Raw genomic sequence first — 26,723 nt, forward strand, 5'->3', positions numbered from 1 at the left:
CACACATAGCTCTGCTATATACATACACACATAGCTCTGCTATATACATACACACATAGCTCTGCTATATACATACACACATAGCTCTGCTATATACATACACACATAGCTCTGCTATATACATACACACCTAGCTCTGCTACATACACACATAGCTCTGCTATATACATACACACATAGCTCTGCTATATACATGCACACATAGCTCTGCTATATACATACACACATAGCTCTGCTATATACATGCACACATAGCTCTGCTATATACATGCACACATAGCTCTGCTATATACATGCACACATAGCTCTGCTATATACATACACACATAGCTCTGCTATATACATACACACATAGCTCTGCTATATACATACACACATAGCTCTGCTATATACATACACACATAGCTCTGCTATATACATGCACACATAGCTCTGCTATATACATGCACACATAGCTCTGCTATATACATGCACACATAGCTCTGCTATATACATGCACACATAGCTCTGCTATATACATACACACAACGCTGCTATATACATACACACATAGCTCTGCTATATACATACACACATAGCTCTGCTATATACATACACACCTAGCTCTGCTATATACATACACACATAGCTCTGCTATATACATGCACACATAGCTCTGCTATATACATACACATAGCTCTGCTATATACATGCACACATAGCTCTGCTATATACATACACACATAGCTCTGCTATATACATACACACATAGCTCTGCTATATACATACACACCTAGCTCTGCTATATACATACACACCTAGCTCTGCTATATACATACACACCTAGCTCTGCTATATACATACACACATAGCTCTGCTATATACATGCACACATAGCTCTGCTATATACATACACATAGCTCTGCTATATACATGCACACATAGCTCTGCTATATACATACACACATAGCTCTGCTATATACATACACACATAGCTCTGCTATGTACATACACACATAGCTCTGCTATATACATACACACATAGCTCTGCTATATACATACACACATAGCTCTGCTATATACATACACACATAGCTCTGCTATATACATACACACATAGCTCTGCTATATACATACACACCTAGCTCTGCTATATACATACACACCTAGCTCTGCTATATACATACACACATAGCTCTGCTATGTACATACACACATAGCTCTGCTATATACATACACACATAGCTCTGCTATATACATACACACATAGCTCTGCTATATACATACACACCTAGCTCTGCTATATACATACACACCTAGCTCTGCTATATACATACATACCTAGCTCTGCTATATACATACACACCTAGCTCTGCTATATACATACACACATAGCTCTGCTATATACATACACACATAGCTCTGCTATATACATACACACCTAGCTCTGCTATATACATACACACATAGCTCTGCTATATACATACACACATAGCTCTGCTATATACATACACACCTAGCTCTGCTATATACATACACACCTAGCTCTGCTACATACAGACAGAGACAGACACGCGCGGCTCCGGGGGGGGCATAAATCTGGGTTGGGGAGGGCACATATCGCGCAGGTCACGGTGGAGAGGGGGCCCACACAGCGCCGGAGGGACACGCTGTGCTGGGGGTCGCTGGCTGGCACTGCAACTCTCATCTGTGGGACTGAGCAGGATGCCGGTCTGTAGCTCCGCCCACAGATGAAGTTCAAACCAGGAAGTCTGCGCGCCTTAAAGAGACGGCGCCGCAGATTCCTGCCGAGGACTGCGGTCCCCGGAACTCGGCCCGGGGACCGCAGAACTAAGGAGAGTGGGCCCCGGCCAAGGTGCACCAGAGCTGACGAGGCCGAGTGGGCCCCCCCGGCTCTCCAGGGCCCCGGCATTTGCCCGGGTATGCCGGGTGCTGACGCCGGCCCTGGTCACCGCACAGGCACAGGGGCAGAATGATGATGCAGAGCGGCGCCGGCCGCTCTTTGCTTCATTATTACTGTGCGCGGTGACGGGGGAGGGGGGCCCCGGTGCCGCCGCTGACATCGGGCAGGAGGGCCCGCTGTCGGGGGCGGCAGCGGGTCATATAGTGGGCGCGTGCACTGTGATAGATCAGCGCAGCTTCTCTCTCACTGAGAGGAGCTGGCTGCTGATCTGCCGGGTCCCCGTGGGCCCCAAACCGCCCGGGCCCGGTCGCGATCGCGACCGCTGCGACCGCGGTAGTTACGCCACTGCATGGCTTATATTTTTTCAAATTTGCTTTTGAGTGACACCTATTGGAGACAGTGAGTATTGACATTCTCTAAAATGAAGTGTATTGGATTTAATACACACCAACAAGTGGTCTAAGGCTGGAATAGGACCTTCTGTTTGTAGCCAAAGGAAATGATATGCAGAATTCAGTGATGAAAGATTATACCAAAAATGCACAATTCTCTGACCTTGTTAAAAAAAAAATAAAAATAAAAAAATAAGGTTATATAATATATATACAGCTTTGACAAAAATTAAGGAACACAGCACAGTTTTATAAAACTCAGCTTCTCTACATGTCTGACAGCCATTCCATTCCAGTGTCAGTTGAATTCCAACCAAAGTACACCTCATACTACTTAATGTGCGTCTGATTAGGTGATCACCTGAACCAAATCTTATTTAACGAGGGAAGGTATAAAAAACACTGCTGTGGTCTTCACAATCCTCCTGCAATAGGACAAGCTGGATGGCAAAACAAGTGCTAGTAATATCCCAAAAGTAATAGGAATGAAAAAATAACTTTTAACCATGCCAAAGGAGTTGAAAAGAAAAGTCTTGAGTGTGGAAAAGAAGGGCTCATTTCTAGATTTACTAGCAGAGGGATACAGTGAGCGTCATGTTGCCTCCATCCTTAAAATTTCTAAGACGGCAGTCCATTACAACAAGGTCAAGCAGCAGACATTGGGGACAACAAAGCTACAGACCGACAAAGGGCAAAAGCGACTTTCCACTGACCGGGATGACCATCATCTTATTCGAATGTCACTCAGCAACTGCAGGATGACATCAAATAACCTACCAAAGGAATTGCAAATGGCAGCTCGGGTGAAGTGCACGGCAAAAACAGTTCATGGCAGGCTCCTAGAGGCAGGGCTCAAGTCTTGTAAAGCTTAGAAAAAGGCCATTCATCAATGAGAAGCAAAGGAGAGCCAGGCTGAAGTTTGGCAAAGAGCACAAGGATTGGACCATAGAGGACTGGAGTAAGGTAATCTTCTCTGAGTCGAATTTTCAGTTTTGCCCAACACCTGGTCATCTAATGGTTAGACGGAGACCTGGAGAGGCGTACAAGCCACAGTGTCTTGCTGCCACTGTGAAATTTGGTGGAGGATCGGTGATGATCTAGGGATGCTTCAGCAAGGCTGGAATTGGGCAGATTAAACTTTGCGAAGGACGTATGTATGAATCAAGCCACATACAAGGTTATCCTGGAAAAACAGTTGCTTTCGTCTGCTCAGGCAATGTTCCCCAACTCTAAGGACTGTTTTTTTCCAGCAGGACAATGAGCCATGCCACACAGCTAGGTCAATCAATGTGTGGATGAAAGACCAGCACATCAAAACCCTGTAATGGACAGCCCAATCTCCAGACCTGAACCCCATTGAAAACCTCTAGAATGTAATCAAGAGGAAGATGAATAGTCACAAGTCATCAAACACAGAACTACTTAAATGTTTGCACCAGGAGTGGCATAAGGTCACCCAAAAGCAGTGAGAAAGACTAGTGGAAAACATGCAAAGATGCATGAAAGCGGTGATTAAAAATCATGGTTATTCCACAAAATATTGATCTCTGAACTCATCCTGAGCTAAAACATTATTAGTATTGTTGTTTCTAAATGATTATGAACTTGTTTTCTTTGCATTATTTGAGGTCTGAAAGCAATGCATTTTTTTGTTATTTTGATGATCTCTCATGTACAGAAAATAAATACAAAATTTTTGGCTTGGAAATTCGGAGACATGTTGTGAATAGTTTATAGAATAAAAAAACAATTTACATTTTACTCAAAAATATATCTATAAAGAGGAAAATCTGAAAAACTGAAAATTTAGAGGTGGTCTCTTAATTTTTACCAGAGCTGTGTGTGTGTGTGTGTGTGTGTGCATGTATATATATATATATATATATATATATATATATATATATATAAAATCACATATATACACACACACACACACACACACACTGTATATATAATACAGAGAGATAGTCAGCGAAAGCTGCCAAGAGGATGTTCAGTCTTGGAAGGAAAGACGGGTGTCATGCAGTGCTTATCACCAATTCAAGCCGGAATAATGAATCCAAGTCTTTATTGCATTAGCTAGGTCCAGGTCAACACGTTTCAGGGGTTGCAGCCCCCTTCCTCAGGACAAAATAGCTATGAATTGGTGATAAGCGCGGCGTGACACCCGTCTCTCCTTCCAAGACTCATATTTACTTCTTTGGGGCTGCAGCTTTTTCCACCCACTACTATGCGATTCTAGGAGTTGTGAGCTTTCACAATCCCCATAGGTAAGTGAACACACACACACACACATATATATATATATATATATATATATATATATATATATATGTAAAAGAAAAAAGTGGAACCAGTCGCACACTGTGAAAAAACAAAATAAATTCTACCTACAAAATTAAACGGAGTTATTTGGAATATTATAATGGCCATTGTAATACTAGCCCAGCGCCCCTTCACGGCACCCTCCTTTGCTGGGTCCTACACTAAACTGAATCTTTTCTGGGCTTTAAAAACCTACAAGATCAGCTGGTGAACAAAAAGGAGGCTAATGAAGCAGCCAGGAGGTAGAGTGCAAATCCAGCAAAAACAGAGCACCACTCCCAGTTATATATATATATATATATATATATATATATATATATATATATATATATAATTGTTTTATATCTGGTAAGACACTATGCGCCTTTTGTTCCACAGTCTCTGAAACACTTAAAAGGATGGTCAGGACACGTTAGATCGCTTATCGGCTTTGGAATAATGGAGCGGTTAAAAGGAGTTCAAAAACACTGAACATATGATCAGCAAGTTGTTTTGATATTGCCGTGCATATGTTCATTCTTCTTAGGGTAGAGTCACACTGACGCATGACTCGCACAAGTGCAAAGTAAGAAAATCTTGCATTGCACTTGGCCCCATGTAGGACAATACTACAGCTCATATCTACGAGTTTTTCCTTAGTCCTAATCGGACTGAGGAAAAAATTGCAGCATGCTGAGATTGCCTGTGAGTCTCTCATCACTCACACCCAAACAAGTATATGGGTTCGAGTGAAACATCGGACTGCACTCGGATGACATCCAAATGCAATGCGATATACGCATAGGCTGGCAACGGAGGAGATTTGTTCCTCCCTCTCCTGCGTGGCTGTAATTCGATCGCAAGATCAGATCACAGTCGCATGACACTCGGCTCACACTCGCAGCACAGCCTGAGACCGAGAATCATTAGCATATTGCATCCAATGGTCTCACATTTCATGCCATACCCTAGTGTGCCCCCTGCCTTAGTCTACATTCCCACAATGAGCTTTTGGTGAGTTTTTGATTCCTGAACCTATTATTTAAATTAGGTTACTAATTTCATTGTTTTTTTTAACGTGTTTTTGACAGTGCGTTTTTTTATTATTTTTGGTGTGTCATGCTTTAAATAAAACTTCTTTGTTTTTGATACTTCCTGGTAATTGACTTTGACAAAACTTTATTGATAAACTTATGTGCGGATTACATGTGTTTTTGGCACAGAAATGCACTAAAAATGCATGTGTGTTTTTTACCTACAGAATTTCTACATCTAATACAAGTCTATGTGAAAAATCCTTACATTAAACTAAGTGTACTCACAAGAGAAATTGACATGCTGTGGATTTGAAACGCACCGCAGATCAATTTACACTGAGTAAAAAGGAAGCACAGAGGGCAGGAGATTTCTATAAATCCCATCCTCCTTGCTGGGACTGTAAGGCGCTGCGTTTTCTACATGGCGAGACCAAGCAGTGTCATATACTCACCAAAAACCTATCTTGTAAACTTAACCTTAGTGTTTCTTTAGTGCTTTTTCAGGAGGGTACCTGAGCACCCTCTGAAAAACGCGAATGCACATAACTTAACACTGTAAAACTTAAAGTGAACCTATCAGCTGCAATATGCACCCAGACCCACAAGCAGTTCTGGGTGTATATTTCTAATCCCTGCCTAACTGTCCCTGTATACACTAGCATAAATAAAGGGATCTTTAGAAAAAAGTATTTGTAAAGATCTTTTATGTTATGCTAATGAGCGCAGGGACTAGTCGCAAGGGCATTAGTTCCCTTGGCTAGTTGACCCCCTTAGCATGTAAGCATGTCTCTGTGGGTGTACTGCAATGAAGAGTATGCTGGGCTCACTACTATATGCCTGGTGCTCAGGAGAAAATATCCATATAAACAAGGAGAATCCTGGCACACAGTATGAAAAAAGGAAGATAATCGATAATTCTTGTTGTATGTTGTGGTTTTATTCAAGAAAAAGTTCTCATAGCAAGTTGTAATAAAGTTTTTTCATGATAACAGGAAAATGAATGACAGTCCAACGTTTCGGCTCTAAATTAAGCCTTCATCAGGGACCATAAGATACCGTGTTGTTGTTATCATAAAAAGAGTCCTATTAGCAACGCTAGAGACTAAAATGATTCAGAGAAATATGGAACTTCCCAAAAGAAGAGGAGGGCTTCGGTTATCAGGTGTGGGTCACTCTAGAATGCGGCTATGGAAACCACCTTGTCATATGAGTAAGTGTATGCCTCTATATCGTGGAGGAGCTCATAGTACGTATATGTAATGGCGCTGTAGATGGAGAAACTGTCTCAGGGTAAATTGTCGGAGGGCGCTTGGTGTGTTTAAGCTGCTGTATGTCTTTGGAGTGTGGGAGGAAACCAGAGTACCCGGAGGAATCCCACGCAAACACGGGGAGAACATACAAACTCCTTGCAGATGGTGTCCTTGGTGAGAATTGAACCCAGGACCTCAGTGCTGCAAGACTGCAGTGCTAACCACTGAGCCACCGTGCCGCCCAAAAAGTATTTGTAAAGATCTTTTATGTTATGCTAATGAGCGCAGGGACTAGTCGCAAGGGCATTAGTTCCCTTGGCTAGTTGACCCCCTTAGCATGTAAGCATGTCTCTGTGGGTGTACTAACATGCTAATGAATGTATAGCATCAGAAACATGGTTGCTCTCATCTCTGCTGCCACCACGCCCGACGCTGGATTTTGGCTCAGTGCGCATGTTCCCCGGACTTCTGATCATGTGCACTGACCCTATGCCCAGCATTCTGAGGCGGTGCAATGGACACAGTTCGCGTGTCATTGCTGATGATGACTCTGGGCAATGAGCATTGAATAGTATGTTAGCATGCCCCTGTGGGTGTGTTACCATGCTAAGAGGGCAGAATGAGCGCAGGAACTAATACCCTTCTGACTAGTCCCTGCACGCATTAGCATATTATAGAGGATCTTAAAGAGCTATTTAGAAAAAGTATTTTTTAAGATCCTGTATGATATGTTAATGAGGGACTAGTCACAAGGGTGTTAGTTCCTGCGCTCATTCCGCCCTCTTAGCATGTTAGCACGCCCACAGGGACATGATAACATGCTATTCAATGCCCATTGCCCAGCGTCATAATCAGCAGTGATGCGCAAACTGTGTCCGTTGCACCGCTTCAGAACGCTGGGCATAGGGTCAATGTACATGATAACAAGTTCCCGACACTTCCAGTCAAATGCACACTTCATCAGTTTGAAGCCGGAATACGTACACCCAGCTTCATAGTGCGCATGACCGGAAATCCGGGGATCATCCGCACTGAACCAAAATCCAGCTTCGGGCGCGGTGGTAGCAGAGAGCAACCATGCCTCTGACGCTGCGCATTCATTAGCATGTTAGTATGCCCACAGGGGCGTGCTTACAGGCTAAGGGGACCGACTAGCAAAGGGAACTTATGTCCTTGTGACTAGTCGCTGGCCTCATTAGCATATAATAAAAGGTCTTTACAAATACTTTTTCTAAAGATCTCTTTATCTATGCTATTAGATGCAGGGATTAGCAATATGCACCCAGAACTGCTCGTGGTTCTGCGTACATATTGCACCTCACAGGTTCACTTTAAAAAAATATATATCCTGGAAAGACTTGTACTAAGCAATTAGGGAGCATCAGTCTTATCTATTACAGAACGTTGTATACAAGCAACTTGCAATTAGGAAGCAGATATGTCATCTATTACATTCATGTGTTTCATTGCAGCAATGGTGTTTATTTCTGGCAAGACTTCATGGCTGGCATTCAACCTTGGCATACTGGTTGGCTTCTTCTCCATATTTCTCCTGCATCGCATCATCACGATCAGTCCCAGAACTGAGGAACCATTAGAAGTTTACTCATGGAAAAAAATTGACAACATGTATCTGATGGAAAAGCTTCCTCATACTCACCAGCCAGGTAATCCTATAACATTATCATTAATTAATTAATTAATAGGTGCCATGTGATATGTTTGATTCAATCAGAGGTAAGGCTTCATTCACATGAAAATTGTACCAGTCCTATAGGTCACTTAATGTTGCAGGAAAATCGCTGTATCACCTGCAAAACTGTGCAGCTAATTGAAATGGCCTTGTGGTTTGGCAGGTGAACCCGCTACAAAGAGATTGTGCAGGAAAACAGTACAATGATCGCAGTGGCACAGGGCTGTGGGGCTTTCAGTTGCTGCAAGGGATTCCAGCTTTAGGCCACGTGCACACGTTCATTATTCGATAAACTTTTTTACCTCAGTATTTGTAGCCAAAACCAGGAGTGGCACAGAGGAAAAGTATAATAGAAACACGGGCACCATTTCTGTATTTATTACGCACTCCTGGTTTTGTCTTACAAATACTGAAGTAAAAAAAATCTCCCCAAATACTCAATGTGTGCACGTGGCCTTAAGGCCACTTTACACACAGCGACATCGCTAGCGATGTCACTGGTGAAAGCACCCGCCTCCGTCGGTTGTGCGGTACGGGCAAATCGCTTCCCATAGCGCACAACATCGCTAGGACCCGTCACACGTACTCACCTGCCTAGCAACGTCGCTGTGTACAGAGCAATGTATTGTAGTACAATTGCGCGGATGTTTTTTGACCTTTCCCCACACCTGCGTATTACAGTACTTTTGCTCTGCCCTCAGTAGTGCAAAGTAAAGTGCGTGTACAAAGGAGCACAATGGAGGTCACTGTGTGGATGACGTAAAACCTGTCATCCACAATAAGCAGGGAGCTAGGATGGCAATCGCAAGAAGATTGGATCAAGACCAGCGACACCCATCAGACTCTACCGCCCCACAGGTAAGTATGATAAAAGGTCTTTTTTATGTTTTACAGATCGTCTTGGTCACTTATATACATTATTCAAGAATGCTCCGTGTGCCGCCCCCATGCCAGCAGCCGCTGCTGCTCGGATCCAGACCCGCTGTGTGTGGCTCGAGGGATCCTCCGGACCCAGGGGTCACGCGGACATGCCGAATAAAAAGGGGGACGTAGTTGTACGTGCTTGGCCGTATTCAGTTCGTGACACCACCCACGGTGTGTGGAGAGGTGGGACACCACCGTTGCTGTTGTGGGACACCCGGGGGAGATGTAGTGGCAACTGGATGTTAGGGATGGTTGCCCCAGGACCCAGTGTCTCTGTGCAGGGTATGTTAATGGCAAGGTCCTGCACGCCCGGACGTGCGAGGGGATGTTTGGTTACTCACAGGTAAATGAATCACACGAGTCTTTTAGTAAACCAAGGTTCTGGTGGCCGGCCGCCGTGGCTGGTTGTATTCCGGTCCCCCTCCCGGGCTGGTGGTTGCTGTCCTTTCCTCTGCACTGTTTCTGTGTATTGTGGACTGCCTGGTCTGGAACTCAGGAGTCCGCTCCCGGCTGGTTGTGGGCCTAAGGAGCCGTGCCCGCTGACGCTGACCCGTGGGATCTATGGGCCCTGGCGGTGGTCCAATCCCTCTCTGTGGGTGGTTGTCTGATTTTGGGACTTTGGTTGGGACAGGACCTGTAATCCTGCCCTCAATCAGTTGATTAGCTAGGTCGTTGGTTCCGGTCCTGGCTTCAGGGTCCGAGTACCCCCTCTGTGCTACGGTTTCCGGGTCGGTTCTCCGGTGTCGGTACCGGTGGGCTACAACCCTGCCTCGGTCCACCTCGGATCTGCCGAGCCTTCTTCCCGTCTCCTGCTGACGGAGACCACCGTCTGCCACCTAGCCAAGGTACCAGGGCTCCGACCCTGGCACTGTTCAACTTGAGCTTTTCCTCCTGCTGGAGCTACATCTAGCCCCAGCCTCTACTGTAAACTAAACTAAACTTAACTTAACCTGCTGGTTTTCCCGCTCTGGGCTTTCTAGACCCCTAGGTGGGCGTTTCCTACCACCTGGTCCCGCCCACTGGTGTGTCTATCTTTCCCTGAGGGGGGTAACTAGGGTTTTAGGTCGGCTGTGTGTAACCCTGTGAGGGAAGTGTGTTGTGGGGGCCCAATCTGTGTGACACCTGGTTTTGCCTGCTGGTGGCCACCGTTTATATGAGAAAACCCTGGTGAAAGGTTCCCTTTTTAAGGCTCAATCAGATGCCAGTTTTTCTCATACATTCATTATCCGTGTACTTTACAAATCAAACTCATACGTATGATAGTCTGTGGAGTAGTTTACGTGTCTGATTTTTTTTTCCTCAATTCGAGTGGTCCACACAATAGGAGACATGTCCAATATAGTGTTAGATCAAACTTGTAAATGCAAGTGTATGGGTCTGTGAAAAAAAGCGAATAGCACTCGGATGCTATTTTTTAATACATTTTCTACTATGTCATTTAAGTATAAAGCTTATTCTATAGAATAATACGTTCTTCTTCCTTATTATTCTTATCTTAGCTTTCACAATACAGTGATCTATTTGCCAGGACTACTGTAATTTATTTATCTAGCACTGCTTTGCAAAAAAAAAAAAAAAACTTGCATAATGATTTAAAACAATCCTTTAAATTTTTGAAATTTTATGTGGTTAGAATTATTGGTTGTGAAGAGTAGAGTTGAGCGCGGTTCGTGGTTCTCCAGTTCTAGGCTCGAGTGATTTTGGGGCCTGTTCTAGATCGAACTAGAACTCAAGCTTTTTTGCAAAAGCTCGATAGTTCTAGAAACGTTCGAGAACGGTTCTAGCAGCAAAAAAACAGCTAAATCCTAGCTTGGTTTCTGCTGTAATAGTGTAAGTCACTCTGTGAATCACACTATTATGACATTTCAGTGTATACTGTGCGGGAACAGCGCCTTCAGATCACTGCTGTTTGTATAATGGCGATCGCCATTTTTTTTTTTTTTTTTCTTGTCTTCCTTCCCTAAGCGCGCGCGTCTTGTGGGGCGGGCCAGCATGTCAGCCAATCACAGACACACACACAGCTAAGTGGACTTTTAGCCAGAGAAGCAACGGCATGTGTGATAGGATGTCCATGTCACATGTCCCTGCATTATAAAACCGGACATTTTCGTCCAGGACGCCATTATCTCTTCTGCGTCTTTGGTGTCAGACATCACTGTCGCAGCTCCGTCCTCCTGAGTCCTATCGCCGATACAGCTGTATGCGCTGCATACACAGCGTTAGACAGCTTAGGGAGAGCACTTTATAGCAGTCCTTTTAAGGGCTCAAACCGGCAGGGTCAGAGAGCCATAAGTGACAGGTCCTGCAAACAGCAACAGCGTCTGTGTAGCCAAGGTCAGGGATTTCCTCCCTGCATTTCACCATTAGGAGGGAATAGAAAGGCAGGCTTCCATTCCTCTACCCAGAGCACCACAATCCTGCCACTGTACCCTCCTGTCCTCTGCACACTCCAACTCATTATAACTAAGCCATTATACTAGCAAACACTCAGTGTACCTAGTGGCATCCTATCTGTGGCTATTGGACTTTGCTATAGTCCCACTAGTGCAAAGACATTTGCAGAGCACGTCTGCCTGCATTGCAGACTCCAACTCTTTTTAACTAAGCCATTATACTAGCAAACACTCAGTGTACCTAGTGGCATCCTAAACGTGGCTATTGGACTTTTGTCTATTCACACTATTGTAAAGATATTTGCAGCACGTCTGCCTGCATTGCACACTCCACCTTTTTTTAACTCAGCCATTATACTAGCAAACAGTCAGTGTACCTAGTGGCATCCTAAACGTGGCTATTGTACTTTTGTCTATTCACACTATTGTAAACATATTTGCAGCACGTCTGCCTGCATTGCACACTCCAACTCATTATAACTAAGCCATTATACTAGCAAACAGTCAGTGTACCTAGTGGCATCCTAAACGTGGCTATTGGACTTTTGTCTATTCACACTATTGTAAAGATATTTGCAGCACGTCTGCCTGCATTGCACACTCCACCTTTTTTTAACTAAGTCATTATACTAGCAAACAGTCAGTGTACCTAGTGGCATCCTAAACGTGACTATTGTACTTTTGTCTATTCACACTATTGTAAACATATTTGCAGCTCGTCTGCCTGCATTGCACACTCAAACTTTTTTAACTCAGCCATTATACTAGCAAACACTCAGTGTACCTAGTGGCATCCTAAACGTGGCTATTGGACTTTTGTCTATTCACACTATTGTAAACATATTTGCAGCACGTCTGCCTGCATTGCACACTCCAACTCATTATAACTAAGCCATTATACTAGCAAACAGTCAGTGTACCTAGTGGCATCCTAAACGTGGCTATTGGACTTTTGTCTATTCACACTATTGTAAAGATATTTGCAGCACGTCTGCCTGCATTGCACACTCCACCTTTTTTTAACTAAGCCATTATACTAGCAAACAGTCAGTGTACCTAGTGGCATCCTAAACGTGACTATTGTACTTTTGTCTATTCACACTATTGTAAACATATTTGCAGCACGTCTGCCTGCATTGCACACTCAAACTTTTTCAAACTCAGCCATTATACTAGCAAACACTCAGTGTACCTAGTGGCATCCTAAACGTGACTATTGTACTTTTGTCTATTCACACTACTGCAAATCTATGTGCAGCACCTCTGCATGACACCCTCCTGCTCTGTTTTTAATAAGCTATAATGATAGCAAAAAATACTGCCATTTAGTGGCATCATAGAACTGGCTGTTGTATTCCATTAGTGCCCCACTGGTGACAAGCTATTTATAGCACCTCTACATGACACCCTCATGCACATTTTGCTACGCTAATGTTATAGCAAACTCATGGAATTCATTGCTGCATTTCATAATTCGGAGGGATAGAAAGTCAGGCTTCCTTTAGCTTTTCCTTCTGTTCATAGACAGCATCTCCAAGAGCAATTTCCCCTCCACGTCTAAGTGTGGAGAGGCAGCTAGTGCGCATGCGTGTGCCGATGTACCCCAGCTGCAGCATAATTACAGTGTTTCGCCTAGTGAGTATGCTCAGCCTGAATGTGTTATTCCTGACGCTAAGTCTTCTTTTAGGGATACAGCGCATGCTCCCACACTAAGTGTGAAAAGCCTCTTTGCACAGGTGCTTGCATTCCGTGCCGGGTCTAAGTCCTGTTTTGTGCCTAGACACCATGCTAAAGCTGATAGTCCTTTTTCAGAGACTGTATTTCATGCTACTGAGCATGCTCAGGCACTTACTGCATCAGAGACTAGGTCCGGTAATGAACTCTTTGGCCCTGCCCCTGATGTGGGGGTCCCATATAGACCACAGGGCATCAGGTGTCCTCCCAAATGGCTTGCAGAGGCCCACCCCTATGACTTGTCACCGCATTATTGATGGTCAGACGATGACTGGTGAGGTGTTTGGGTCATGGCAGCCATGAGGTCATCATTGAAGTTGCGGTTCCAAATAGGACGCTAGTTATGCCACTCATGACGTGTCACTCTACTTTTGTCTCCAGGAGGTGCATTGTGGTTCACCCTGGTTTGGGGCGGACCCAAGTTATAAAAGGGGCTGGAGCCAACAAGGAGGTGCGCAGTCTTCTATTATGCTCCGAAAGAGCACACCTCCATGTGTTGAACCCATTGCGGCTTTAGGCCAGAGGTAGGCAGGGATAGGGTGTTGATGCAGGCCACCACCACAGTTGGTAACGCAGAACGGTTAAGACCAGCTCCTGTCCTACCAGTCCTGCTTGTGCAGCCCAGTGGCATTAACAGGCCTGCTGCTGCTGATGCACCTGCTGTCCACAGGTGTGCCCCTACGCACACGGTCAGCGTACTCAATGGCCCCTGTGTTGTTAACAGGGAGTTCCTGGGCTGTGCGGGCATGTGGACCCTGTGACGCTAACAGGGCTCACAGTCTCCAGATCCGAATGGCGTCTAACTCGGTTCAGGCTACTATTAGTTTCATAGCCACACAGCTCTGTATCCTCCACCAAACCTTCCAGTTGCCAACCTCTCCTTTTCCAACTGGGAGCACGGTGGACACTGACTGCTGATGGGGATATATACCTTTCTCTTTCTTTTCTTATTAATTTTCGTTATATAGCGGTCACAGATTATATACCACTTTATCCAAATCTGCCAGTCCCACTGTAACAGATGGTGTTTCTTCAGCAAATGTTACAGTTGCTTAACCTCCAAATCCACGGACCAAAACTTTTTTCCCCTTTCCAACACACCTGTTCCCCTTTCCAACAGCATCTGTCCTTTTTCAACTCATTTTGGGATATGACCAAAAGTGCAACTGTGCAGGGACACCGTACTCAACGCCATCTCAGCACAGCAGTCATCCCTCGGTCCCTCCGATGTGGACAAGGAAAAGACCATTTCCTCCTATCCATGACAAAGCGTTGAGATTCACTCTGTGCAGCACTGGTGTTTAGTGGAAAAGTAGATCTAAGATTGCGTACCCCATTCTGCAGATACTCCTGTATACGTGCGTCCATTTCTATGGCAGGAATTAGTTCGCCAAATTTTGTCTTGTACCGGGGATCTAACAGTGTGGCAACCCAGTATTCAGGATTACTTCAAATTCATACAATCCGAGGGTCATGTAGGTAGTGCAGCAAGAAGGCGCTCATGTGTCTTGTGCATCCAGGAGGACCAAGTCCTTGGTGTGTTGGTGGCAGAGAGGTGAGAATCGTGCCTCCTTTCTCTGCCCTCTCCCCCCAACCTCGCACAACCGAAATGTGAGCAAGCTCTCACTCATCTGCTGAGTCTTCCATGCCCATCGCCAGTTCGTCCTCCATTTCTTCATGGGCTCCTGCACTTTCATCAACACTTTTTGCTGATACTATGCGCCCTTGTTAATCCCTCTCCCTCACCATGAATGCCGCATAGGTGCCGCTGACCATCTGGACCTCGTAGATCTTGTTATCCCTTCCGCATATGACTCCTCCTGTACTTCCTCCTTTTCCTCTTGTCCCAACACCTGACTCCGAATAATAATTACAGTGTGCTCCATCATGTAGATGACCAGAATTGTCATGCTGAGAATGACATTGCCAGTGCTAAACATCTTCGTCGACATTTGTGAACTGTGTAGCAGGGTGCATAGGTCCTTGATCTGACACCACTCCAGCAGCGTGATCTGCACCACCTCTTGATCAAGTTATCCCAGGCTATATGTCATACCGTATTTCAGCAGGGCTCTGCGGTGCTGCCACACACGCTGCAACATGTGCAGATTCCAATTCCTGCGTGTCGGAACATCGCATTTCCGGCGTTTAACTGCCAGACCCTAAGACTTCCGGAGTGATGAAAGTTGTTGAGCTGCTGTGTGCGCACGATGGAAGTGAGCACATAGCGAGCGTGCACGCTGCACAAGTCCATGTAGGCCGTGATGGTGTTTTAAAAATTGCTGGAGAATTCGGTTCAACACGTGAGCCATACAAGGCACGTGTGTCACATTGCCCTGAGGATGGCCCGCAGCCAGGTTTGCATCATTGCCGCACACGGCTGTTAAGTCACCAACGGAGTCCGCTCCGTCAATTTGTACTCCGGTCGCCAGGTGACAACGTGTTCCTTTCATGAATAGTGCTGATGATGGGAGAGTAGTCGATGCCAGCGGCGCAGGTGGACGCAGGTTATGCTCACCCACTGGGCTGCATTACCTTGACAGATGCAGAATCTCTGGCTGAATGTAGCTGGTGGGTATCTCACAGATGAAATACCATCATTCAGCTACAACCAATGGGAAGACACCACACCCTTTTTTATGCCCATCCTGTCTGCAGACCACTGCCAGCCATAGCTATGAACCTCTGGTTAATTTTACCCCCAGTTCAGTTTTATGATTTTGTGTGCTTGTTACCTGACTACTTTTCCTGCTTGCTGTTTATGTACCTTGTTGGCCGATCCGCATTTCACCTCTGCTTGTTTTCTGATTAAGTCCTGGCCGTCCCATTCTGTTCCTGTTCCTCAATTAATGTTTTGACCCTGCCTGACTACTATTCTCTGTAATAGCGGTGTGACTCACATTTCCCATACATTTCAAAGTAAAACTTTGACCGCCTGATGGCATTGAGCTCTGCTGCTGTGGCGCCCCTGACCTGGTCAGGCACCACTGAGTACTGCACCCGTGCTGGGGACAGTACAATACAGGTAATCCATAAGGCTGACAGGGGTGTGGAACACAGGCGCATAGTGATCAGGTCTCACACATGTACCCATGAGAGGACCCCTGGGGATCCCAGGAGGGGGAAAAGCCTTGACCTTCACTGGAATAGTGGAGGGGGCCAAAAGCCTCCATCTCCTCTCAAGGGGTGTGGTAAGAGAGTCTGGTTGCTAGGTAGCGTAGGCAAGAACAGGAGAGGAGGGGCAGTGAGTCAGTTAGAGCAGAACTCCATAGGGCTCAGTGAGGAGCAGACCTGTGGGGCTGTTGCTGTCTAACAGCGCCCGCGCAGTGGCTACCGACGGGGGAGAACGGTCAACTAGGAGTGCTACCTGAAAGCCAGCTTCAGCTAGAGAGAAAGCACGGAGTGGGAAGTAAGGAGACTGCTAGAGAGCACCAGGCCCAACCGGGCGGCAGATCCCGAAGCGAAGATAGATCCAGCTTTCTTCTGCTAAACCTGCCGGTGTGGGGCTCTCAAAGCCCACACCACAACACCACAAAAGCCGCAGCCACGTAACCGCAGTGAGGGCCCATAGGTCACAGGAGGCAAGCAGCTGGAGTGGCCTGGTCCGGGGAACAAGCAAACGGCAAACAAAAGGGGGAGAGAGGCTGCAGCATCTTCCCTGGGTGACCCCCATAGGGACTCAAAGTCGGGGTCACCCCAAACCACCAAGGGCTAAGGAAGGCGAGTCAGTAGTCACCCTCATAAAGTCAGCCTGAAGGATACCTGGTTCCCATCTGGTTCATCCCAGCTACGCCCGGGCTACTCACCCTGCCATCAAATGTGAGTAAAGCCCTTGAAAGACAGTTCTGCCTGTGTGAGTCATTCTGCGACTTGTGGTACTACAAACCTACACCGGGCCCTGGGGCTTGCCTCACTCTCAGGAGGCTATTCCAACTCACTGCACACACCATCAGCCCCCGGCGACCCTCAACCTGCAGTGGCGGTCCCTACTGACCGCAATACTGAGAGTGGCGTCACGATCAAAACAGAAGATTCCCTACCTGTGACCAGCACCAGCTACGTGGAGTCCCTGAAGGTATGCACCGATACAACACCTGTGGGGCTTCACATCTGGCGTCACGAACAGGATAAGGACTAGACCTGTTCAGACAGGTGACCATGTGCCTGGGCGGTCCGCTTGAAAAATTGGAAGCGCCGCCATATTGCCACCATGAAAAGCGCGCTGAAAAACAACAGCAGCCCGCGCTGGGAGAAGTTACCGCCCACGAAGAGGTGTGGCTACCCAGAGATCCCCTGCAGAGTTCTGAGCTTGCCAGCGAAGAGAGCGGAAGCGTCCGGAGACGGCGGAGCAGGAGAGAAGCCAGCAGCTTGCTAATGAAGATGGCGTCTGAGTGCAGAGACCCAGAGCCAGGCTCCGCTGCCTGGTGGTGTCGGGAGCTCGCCGAGTTCTGCGATCAACTGGAAGCCAGGGTCGGAAGGCTGATCAGAGAGGGACGCGAGGAGTTCCTATGGATGACCGCGGCGGTTCGGGCCTACGAGGAGAGAGCCGCGCACCGAGTGCCAGATCGGGCGGTGACAACTCAGACCCCGATGCTGCCAACGATGGGTGAGTCGAGTGATGCCCCGGCTAGCGCAAGTGCCCCGACCCCTACTGCCACGCCCGCGGTCCCTGAAGAGGCGCCCGGCGCGGCGACGCTGAACCAGGCCGCAGCCACGCCAGGTGCGGCCCGCCAAGCCCCGGCCGCCGCAGCGATGCCCTGCTCGGCCCGTCAAGCCCCGGCCGCCGCAGCGATGCCCTGCTCGGCCCGTCAAGCCCCGGCCGCCGCAGCGATGCCCTGCTCGGCCCGCCAAGCCCCGGCCGCCGCAGCGATGCCCTGCTCGGCCCGCCAAGCCCCGGCCGCCGCAGCGATGCCCTGCTCGGCCCACCAAGACCCGGTCCCTGCAGCGACGCCCAGCCCAGCCTGCACGGATCCCATCGCAGCTGCGACGCCGATCCAGGCCGCCGCCATACAGGGCGCGGCCCGCCAAGACCAGGCCGCCGCCATGCCAGGCGCGGCCCGCCAAGACCAGGCCGCCGCCATGCCAGGCGCGGCCCGCCAAGACAAGGCTGACGTACCATTTACCCCGGCCCGCAAGGCCAGAGCAGACAAGGCTCCCCAGGTTCAGGAAGTCCCTGCTAGGCAATCCCTGGTAGGTGAGGACTCCGCATACTGGCAGCTAAAAGCCGACCTAGAAGCTAAGTTCCCACGGGAGATGGTGGAGCGGTACATGCTCCCTCCGCACACCCCAAAGAGTATCCCGACAGCTCCCGCAGCAACCACGGCAAAGAGTTCCCCACCTGGGCCGGCAGAAAGAAGTCCATCCCCAGCACTGCTACCCAAGGAGTGCCAGGAAGAACTAAGGGGGGGAGGAGGCCAGGAGGTTGAGGGGCTGACTCCAGAGCCATACCCAGAGCCAGAGATGCTGCCTTATTCTCGCTGGGATGAGGAAGACCTGACACCATCTGCAGAAGAAGAACTGCCCAAAAGCCTTACCTGGGAGTTTGTGAGCTGCACCCTACAGAATCCAGCCCGTAAGACACACCGCAACAGAATGCAACTATCCTCTGCACCGTCATCTCCAGAGCAGAGAGAAGTCACCGCCAGAGACCTGCAAGAAAAACGAGCCCTGAGAAGGTCCAAAGCCCAGGCCAGAGGACCCCTTTTCAGAGGAGTAGTGGAGGATTTTAATCTGGGAAGTGGATATGGATTCATCGTAGCACCTGGTATCAAAGAAGGGATATTTGTCAATCGGAGAGACGTCAGAGCTAATCTGCCCAGAGGACACCCTGGCAGAAATCTAAAGATGGGAGATTCAGTCCAGTTTACTATGCATGAAGGCGAAAGAGGATTGTATGCGCTTGACGTAGCACTATGTACCAGCAAACCTTACAGCCACCCCATGCTACAAGAAAGAAAAGACAAGGAACCTACAGATGAGACGACCACAGACGACGACAGAGAGCAGGAAAGCAGCAGGTGCCGCAGCCCAACAGGCCAAAGCCCTGGTAAAGAGGAGTAAAGTAAAGTAAAGAAAGAAGTACAGAAGTTAAAGTTTTGAAAAGTTTTGTTTTGCAACGTTTAAGCATGTGCCCACAAAAACTATTGTGAGAAATAAACCTTAAGGCTATGAACTGGCTATAGCCACAAACTCTCGCAGTGTAAATAGTTACACCAGAGGGCACCACCGCCACCAGAGTCAGCCTGTTTAGGGGCTTGGCTCGTCTGCAACCAGGAGGAGCCCGTCCGTATATAGGGCCTTGGCTCACCTGCGACCAGAGAGCATGCCTGTTTATGGGGCCTGGCTCTCCACCACAAAGAGGGTACCTGGTCAGCACCAACTGTGGAGGCCGCCTCTGCATCCTGCCAGAAGAGGCTGAAGGCGCGGATCCACCAGGCCAGGTATACCCTGAAAACCACCAGCCCATGTAAGCCGCCTCTACATCCTGCCAGAAGTGGCTGAAGCCGCGGCCAACGTGAGAGGGTTTTGGGTGGGTTAACGGACTTGTGGGTGGAGGGTGGTGATGTATGGTACCTGGTGCTTTTAAATGTTTTACATGTTTTAATGTTTTATGCATTTTAAAATGTTGTCTTGCAGCCCGAGGACGTGCTGGTGATAACTAAGGGGGAATGTGGCGCCCCTGACCTGGTCAGGCACCACTGAGTACTGCACCCGTGCTGGGGACAGTACAATACAGGTAATCCAGAAGGCTGACAGGGGTGTGGAACACAGGCGCATAGTGATCAGGTCTCACACATGTACCCATGAGAGGACCCCTGGGGATCCCAGGAGGGGGAAAAGCCTTGACCTTCACTGGAATAGTGGAGGGGGCCAAAAGCCTCCATCTCCTCTCAAGGGGTGTGGTAAGAGAGTCTGGTTGCTAGGTGGCGTAGGCAAGAACAGGAGAGGAGGGGCAGTGAGTCAGTTAGAGCAGAACTCCATAGGGCTCAGTGAGGAGCAGACCTGTGGGGCTGTTGCTGTCTAACAGCGCCCGCGCAGTGGCTACCGACGGGGGAGAACGGTCAACTAGGAGTGCTACCTGAAAGCCAGCTTCAGCTAGAGAGAAAGCACGGAGTGGGAAGTAAGGAGACTGCTAGAGAGCACCAGGCCCAACCGGGCGGCAGATCCCGAAGCGAAGATAGATCCAGCTTTCTTCTGCTAAACCTGCCGGTGTGGGGCTCTCAAAGCCCACACCACAACACCACAAAAGCCGCAGCCACGTAACCGCAGTGAGGGCCCATAGGTCACAGGAGGCAAGCAGCTGGAGTGGCCTGGTCCGGGGAACAAGCAAACGGCAAACAAAAGGGGGAGAGAGGCTGCAGCATCTTCCCTGGGTGACCCCCATAGGGACTCAAAGTCGGGGTCACCCCAAACCACCAAGGGCTAAGGAAGGCGAGTCAGTAGTCACCCTCATAAAGTCAGCCTGAAGGATACCTGGTTCCCATCTGGTTCATCCCAGCTACGCCCGGGCTACTCACCCTGCCATCAAATGTGAGTAAAGCCCTTGAAAGACAGTTCTGCCTGTGTGAGTCATTCTGCGACTTGTGGTACTACAAACCTACACCGGGCCCTGGGGCTTGCCTCACTCTCAGGAGGCTATTCCAACTCACTGCACACACCATCAGCCCCCGGCGACCCTCAACCTGCAGTGGCGGTCCCTACTGACCGCAATACTGAGAGTGGCGTCACGATCAAAACAGAAGATTCCCTACCTGTGACCAGCACCAGCTACGTGGAGTCCCTGAAGGTATGCACCGATACAACACCTGTGGGGCTTCACACTGCCAGCATAGTAAGGAGGTGTGTGGTAGTCCTTGTGCGCAGTTGCAAGGAAGTGTGGCCTGACCACACAGGGTTTGCGCCAAGGTGGAGGACCCACACGAGGTTGAAGAGGCAGAAGCAGTGTATTAACTTCTACATATAGAAGAAGGATTGAAGCAACTCGTGGGGACAGCAAGACTTGTACAGCAGACCCTTCTCCATCTCTCACCATAGTTTGCCAGTGCCCAGTCAGTGACATGTAATGACCCTGTCTATGCTTACTGGTCCAAGTATCTGTGTTGAAATGCACCCTGTCGCACACAGATGTTCTCAAGGAAGTGGTGATGTTTTGTGCGACATGCTGGTGTAGCGCGGGCATGCTTTTCTTGGAGAAGCAGTGGTGATTGGGCATCTGGTACTGGGGCACAGCGACAGACATAAGGTCTCTAAAATCCTGTGTGTCCACTAGGCGGAAAGGCAAGATTTCGGTAGCCAACAGCTTACAGAGGGATAGAGTCAACCACTTAGCTTTGTCATGGGTCGCAGGAAGTGGCCTTTTATTTGACCACATCTGAGGGACAGAGATCTGGCTGCTGTCTGTAGACGGTGTTGAGTAGGGTGTCCCTGGAAAAATGCAGGTTTGTGAGGAAAGTGCAGGCGGAGACATGATGTTGCCTTCATCTTGCCTTCAGATCTGTTCATCTTGTATCATTTTTAAAAAACACAGCAAGCAAGGGTTACTCCAAGCGGAGTCTCCCTTTTTTCCAAAAATTGGGCACACAGACACCCCATCAGTGGCAGCACTTGTGCCCTAGTTGCAAACAGGATGTTTTGATTTGCATCAAGCACATTCAAAAATACGGCATAATTAACCGTCCCCAGCATGACACCGGGGTAGGTAGATAAAGTCTTTGCTGAACCATGACTTGGTCATCTTGGCTCCTTTTAAAAACAATGTAAGCAAGGGTTACTCCAAGCGGAGCCTCCCTTTTTTCCAAAAATTGTGCCCCACACACACCCACCCATTCAGTGGCAGCAGTTGTGCCATAGTTGTACACTTCACAGCTAGATTTGCATCAAGCACATTCAAAATCCACAAGCATTTACTCTCTCCAGGATGACACAGGGGTTGTAAATTCATTCTGGATCCATGACTTGTTAATTTTGATGAACGTCAGTCTGTCCACATTGTCACTGGACAGACGAGTGCGCTTATCTGTCAGCACACACCCAGCAGCACTGAAGACACGTTCAGAGACAACGCTGGCAGCTGGACACGACAAAATCTCCAAGGCGTAACTGGATAGCTCTGGCCATTTTTCTAGATTTGAAGCCCAAAATGAGCAAGGCTCTATTTGCAAAGTCATGGCATCGATGTTCATTTGTAGATACTCCTGTATCATCCTCTCCAGCCGTTGACTATGTGTCAGACTTGTTGTCTCTGGTGGCCTTGCAAAGGAGGGTCTAAAAAAATTATGAAAAGATTCCATTAAATTGCTGTTACCAGCACCAGATACGGTCCTACTGGTACGTGTAGACTGTTGAAGATGACGAGACCGTCCCATGTTTGTCAAGTTAAAACTGGGAGATTCACTCCCTGCACCTGCACGGTTGTTTGGTGGAAAAGCGGATCTAAGATCGAGTAACAGCTTCTGCTGATACTCCTGCATAAGTGCGTCCCTTTCTATGGCTGGAATTATGTCACAAAATTTGGACTTGTACTGGGGATCTAATAGTGTGGCAAGCCAGTAGTCATCATCACTTCTAATTTTGACAATACGAGGGTCATGTTGGAGGTAGTGCAACAAGAAGGCACTCATGTGTCTTGCGCAGCCATGCGGACCAAGTCCACGCTGTGTTTGTGGCATAGAGGTGCTAACCGTTCTTTCTTCCTCTGACATCTCCCCCCAACCTCTTTCAACTGAAATTTGAGCAAGGTCCCCCTCATCTGCTGAGTCTTCCATGTCCATGGACAGTTCGTCCTCCATATCTTCATGTCCTCCTGCACCTTCCTCAACATCTCGCCTGCTACCATGCGCCCTTGTTGATCCCTGTCCCCCATGGTCCCATGCCTGTCGCCTTGGTGATGATGAACGTCTGGACCTTGGTGATGTTGTTGTGTCTTGCGCATATGAATCCTCCTGTAGTTCATCCCCTTCCTGTTGTCCCACCCCTGACTCCGAATAGTGTTTAGCGTGTGCTCCAGCATGTAAATGACTGGAATCGTCATGCTGATAATGGCATTGTCAGCGCTAAACATATTCGTCGCCATGTCGAAACTGTGCGTGAAGAAAGGTCCTTGATCTGAGACCACTCTAGCAGTGTAATCTGCCCCACCTCTGCATCTCATTGGCCTAGGCTATACGTCATGACGTAATGCACCAGGGCTCGTTGGTGCTGTCTCTGTATCATGTGGAGAGTCGAATTCCAGCGTGTCGATACATCGCATTTCAGGTGATGAACCGGCAGGCTGAAAGACTTCTGGAGCAATGCAAGTCAAGTCAGCTGCGGCGTTTAAACGGCAGAAGTGAGCAGAGAGTGACCATGCCCTGTGCAGAAGCCCATCTAGGCCGTGATAGTGGGTTAAAATTGCTGGACAACAAGGTTAAACATGTGAGCCATACAAGGCACGTGTGCCAGCTTGCCCAGGCGAAGGGCTGCACCCAGGTTTGCAGCATTGTCGCACACGGCCTTACCAGGCTGCAGGTTGAGTGGAGACAACCATTTATTTAACTCGGACCGCAGAGCTGACCACAACTCCTCAGCTCTGTGACTCTTATTCCCAAGACATGTCAAGCTAAAGACCGCCTGATGCCGTTGCGCTCTGCTGCCAGCATAGTAATGAGGGTTGCGTGATTCCTTCTGCGCAGTGAGAACGCTGGTGGCCTGACCAGGCAGGCTTGGGCCGGACGTGGAGGACCCAGATGAGGTGGAGGATGCAGAAGCAGTGGCGGAACTTGGACAGACAGAGGATTGACACACAAGTCGTGGGGACGGCAAGACTTGTGCAGCAGACCCTTCACCATCTATCACCATAGTTACCCAGTGGCCAGTCAGCGACATGTAACGTCCCTGTCCATGCTTACTGGTCCAAGTATCGGTGGTGAAATGCACCCGTTCACACACAGAGTTTCTCAAGGAAGCGGTGATGTTGTGTGCGACATGTTGGTGTAGCGCGGGCACACCTTTCTTAGAGAAGTAGTGGCGACTAGGCATCTGGTACTGGGGCACAGCGACAGACATAAGGTCTCTAAAATCCTGTGTGTCCACTAGGCGGAAAGGCAGCATTTCGGTAGCCAACAGCTTACAGAGGGATAGAGTCAACCTCTTCGCTTTGTCATGGGTCGCAGGAAGTGGCCTTTTATTTGACCACATCTGAGGGACAGAGATCTGGCTGCTGTGTGTAGACGGTGTTGAGTAGGGTGTCCCTGGAAAAATGCAGGTTTGTGAGGAAAGTGCAGGCGGAGACATGATGTTGCCTTCATCCAACGTTGGTGCTATCGATGTTTGAGAGAGCTGTACACAATCACTTGTTTCCCCTTCCAAACCAACTGACGACCTACCAAGCAAACTGCCTGTTGCGGTTACAGTGGTGGAAGTTGTGGGTGGAAAAACAGGTGTGACAGCTGTCCCCACAGTCCTAGAAGATGACGAGCGCGCGGATACACTGGAAGGGGCAGGCGGTGGATGGTTGGCTCCGCTAGGCCGCATTGCAGCACGGTGAGCTTCCCACCAGGCCATATGATATTTATTCATGGAAGAAGTTGTCAAACTGCTGAGGTTTTGACCTCTACTAAGATAACCATGCCAAATGTTACAGATCACATAATTTGGGCGATCTTTTTTTATGTCAAAAAAGGACCAGGCTAGGCAAGGCTTAGAGGCCATGCGACCTGTTGATCCACCCCGAATAATGCTCAGAGGCAGAGTGGTGGCTGAGGATGCAGTTGTAGACGTGCTACCAGTGCTCCGACTGTGTCCAGGAAGGCGCAAGGTTACTTCGTCGTCGGTTGCATCCTCCTCCACCGCCTCTGTTGACCTCCTCGAGTGTCTGACTGTGGGTTGACAGTAGGTGGGATCTAGAACTTCATCATCAATTGTTGTGTTTGCACTCCCCTCCCCCTCAGACCGAGCCTCTTCTTGCCCTGACCGAATATTTCAGTTGTCATCCCAATCGGGTATCTGCGTCTCATCTTCATCAGTATGTTCCTCATTGTCTATAACCACAGTTGTTGGAAAGGCAGCATTTTGGTAGCCAACAGTTTGCAGATGATGAAAGTCAACCTCCAAGCCATGTCATGCCCTTCTAGAAGCATGTAAAACACAGCGAGGGGACTCCAACCAGTGTCTCCCTCATTTCCACTAACTGGGCCACACACACCCCACTTGACTGGCATCGGTTGAGCCCCCTTTTGAAAAAGAAAAAGATGCTTTGCATGAAGCACTCTCAAAAATACGCGTGCCTTTCCCGTCCCCTGGCTGACCCAGGGGAAGAAAAGTCCTCTGAGAGCCATGGCTTGTTCATCTTGGTTCTTTTAGAGACACAGCGAGGGGACTCCAACCACAGTCTCCCTCGTTTCCACTAACTGGGCCACACACACCCCACTTGACTGGCATCGGTTGAGCCCCCTTTTGAAAAAGAAAAAGATGGTTTGCATGAAGCACTCTCAAAAATACGCGTGCCTTTCCCGTCCCCTGGCTGACCCAGGGGAAGAAAAGTCCTCTGAGAGCCATGACTTGTTCATCTTGGTTCTTTTAGAGACACAGCGAGGGGACTCCAACCACAGTCTCCCTCATTTCCACTAACTGGGCCACACACACCCCACTTGACTGGCATCGGTTGAGCCCCCTTTTGAAAAAGAAAAAGATGCTTTGCATGAAGCACTCTCAAAAATACGCGTGCCTTTCCCGTCCCCTGGCTGACCCAGGGGAAGAAAAGTCCTCTGAGAGCCATGACTTGTTCATCTTGGTTCTTTTAGAGACACAGCGAGGGGACTCCAACCACAGTCTCCCTCGTTTCCACTAACTGGGCCACACACACCCCACTTGACTGGCATCGGTTGAGCCCCCTTTTGAAAAAGAAAAAGATGCTTTGCATGAAGCACTCTCAAAAATACGCGTGCCTTTCCCGTCCCCTGGCTGACCGAGGGGAAGAAAAGTCCTCTGAGAGCCATGACTTGTTCATCTTGGTTCTTTTAGAGACACAGCGAGGGGACTCCAACCACAGTCTCCCTCGTTTCCACTAACTGGGCCACACACACCCCACTTGACTGGCATTGGTTGAGCCCCCTTT

General features: G+C 48.4%; 1 protein-coding gene across 2 annotated transcripts in view; it reads left to right on the forward strand.

Annotated features, from left to right (window-relative positions):
- Positions 1-26,723, forward strand: part of LOC142290514 (glycoprotein-N-acetylgalactosamine 3-beta-galactosyltransferase 1-like) — a 90,643-nt gene that overhangs the window by 42,190 nt on the left and 21,730 nt on the right. For both annotated transcript variants that reach the window (XM_075334474.1, XM_075334475.1), the window contains exon 3: positions 8,359-8,553. In XM_075334474.1, coding sequence (XP_075190589.1) covers positions 8,361-8,553 — 193 coding nt within the window. In that variant the 5' untranslated portion in view covers positions 8,359-8,360. The remainder of the gene's footprint in view (positions 1-8,358; positions 8,554-26,723) is intronic.

This window comes from Anomaloglossus baeobatrachus, chromosome 2 (assembly GCF_048569485.1).
Source record: "Anomaloglossus baeobatrachus isolate aAnoBae1 chromosome 2, aAnoBae1.hap1, whole genome shotgun sequence".
Lineage (NCBI taxonomy): Eukaryota > Metazoa > Chordata > Amphibia > Anura > Aromobatidae > Anomaloglossus > Anomaloglossus baeobatrachus.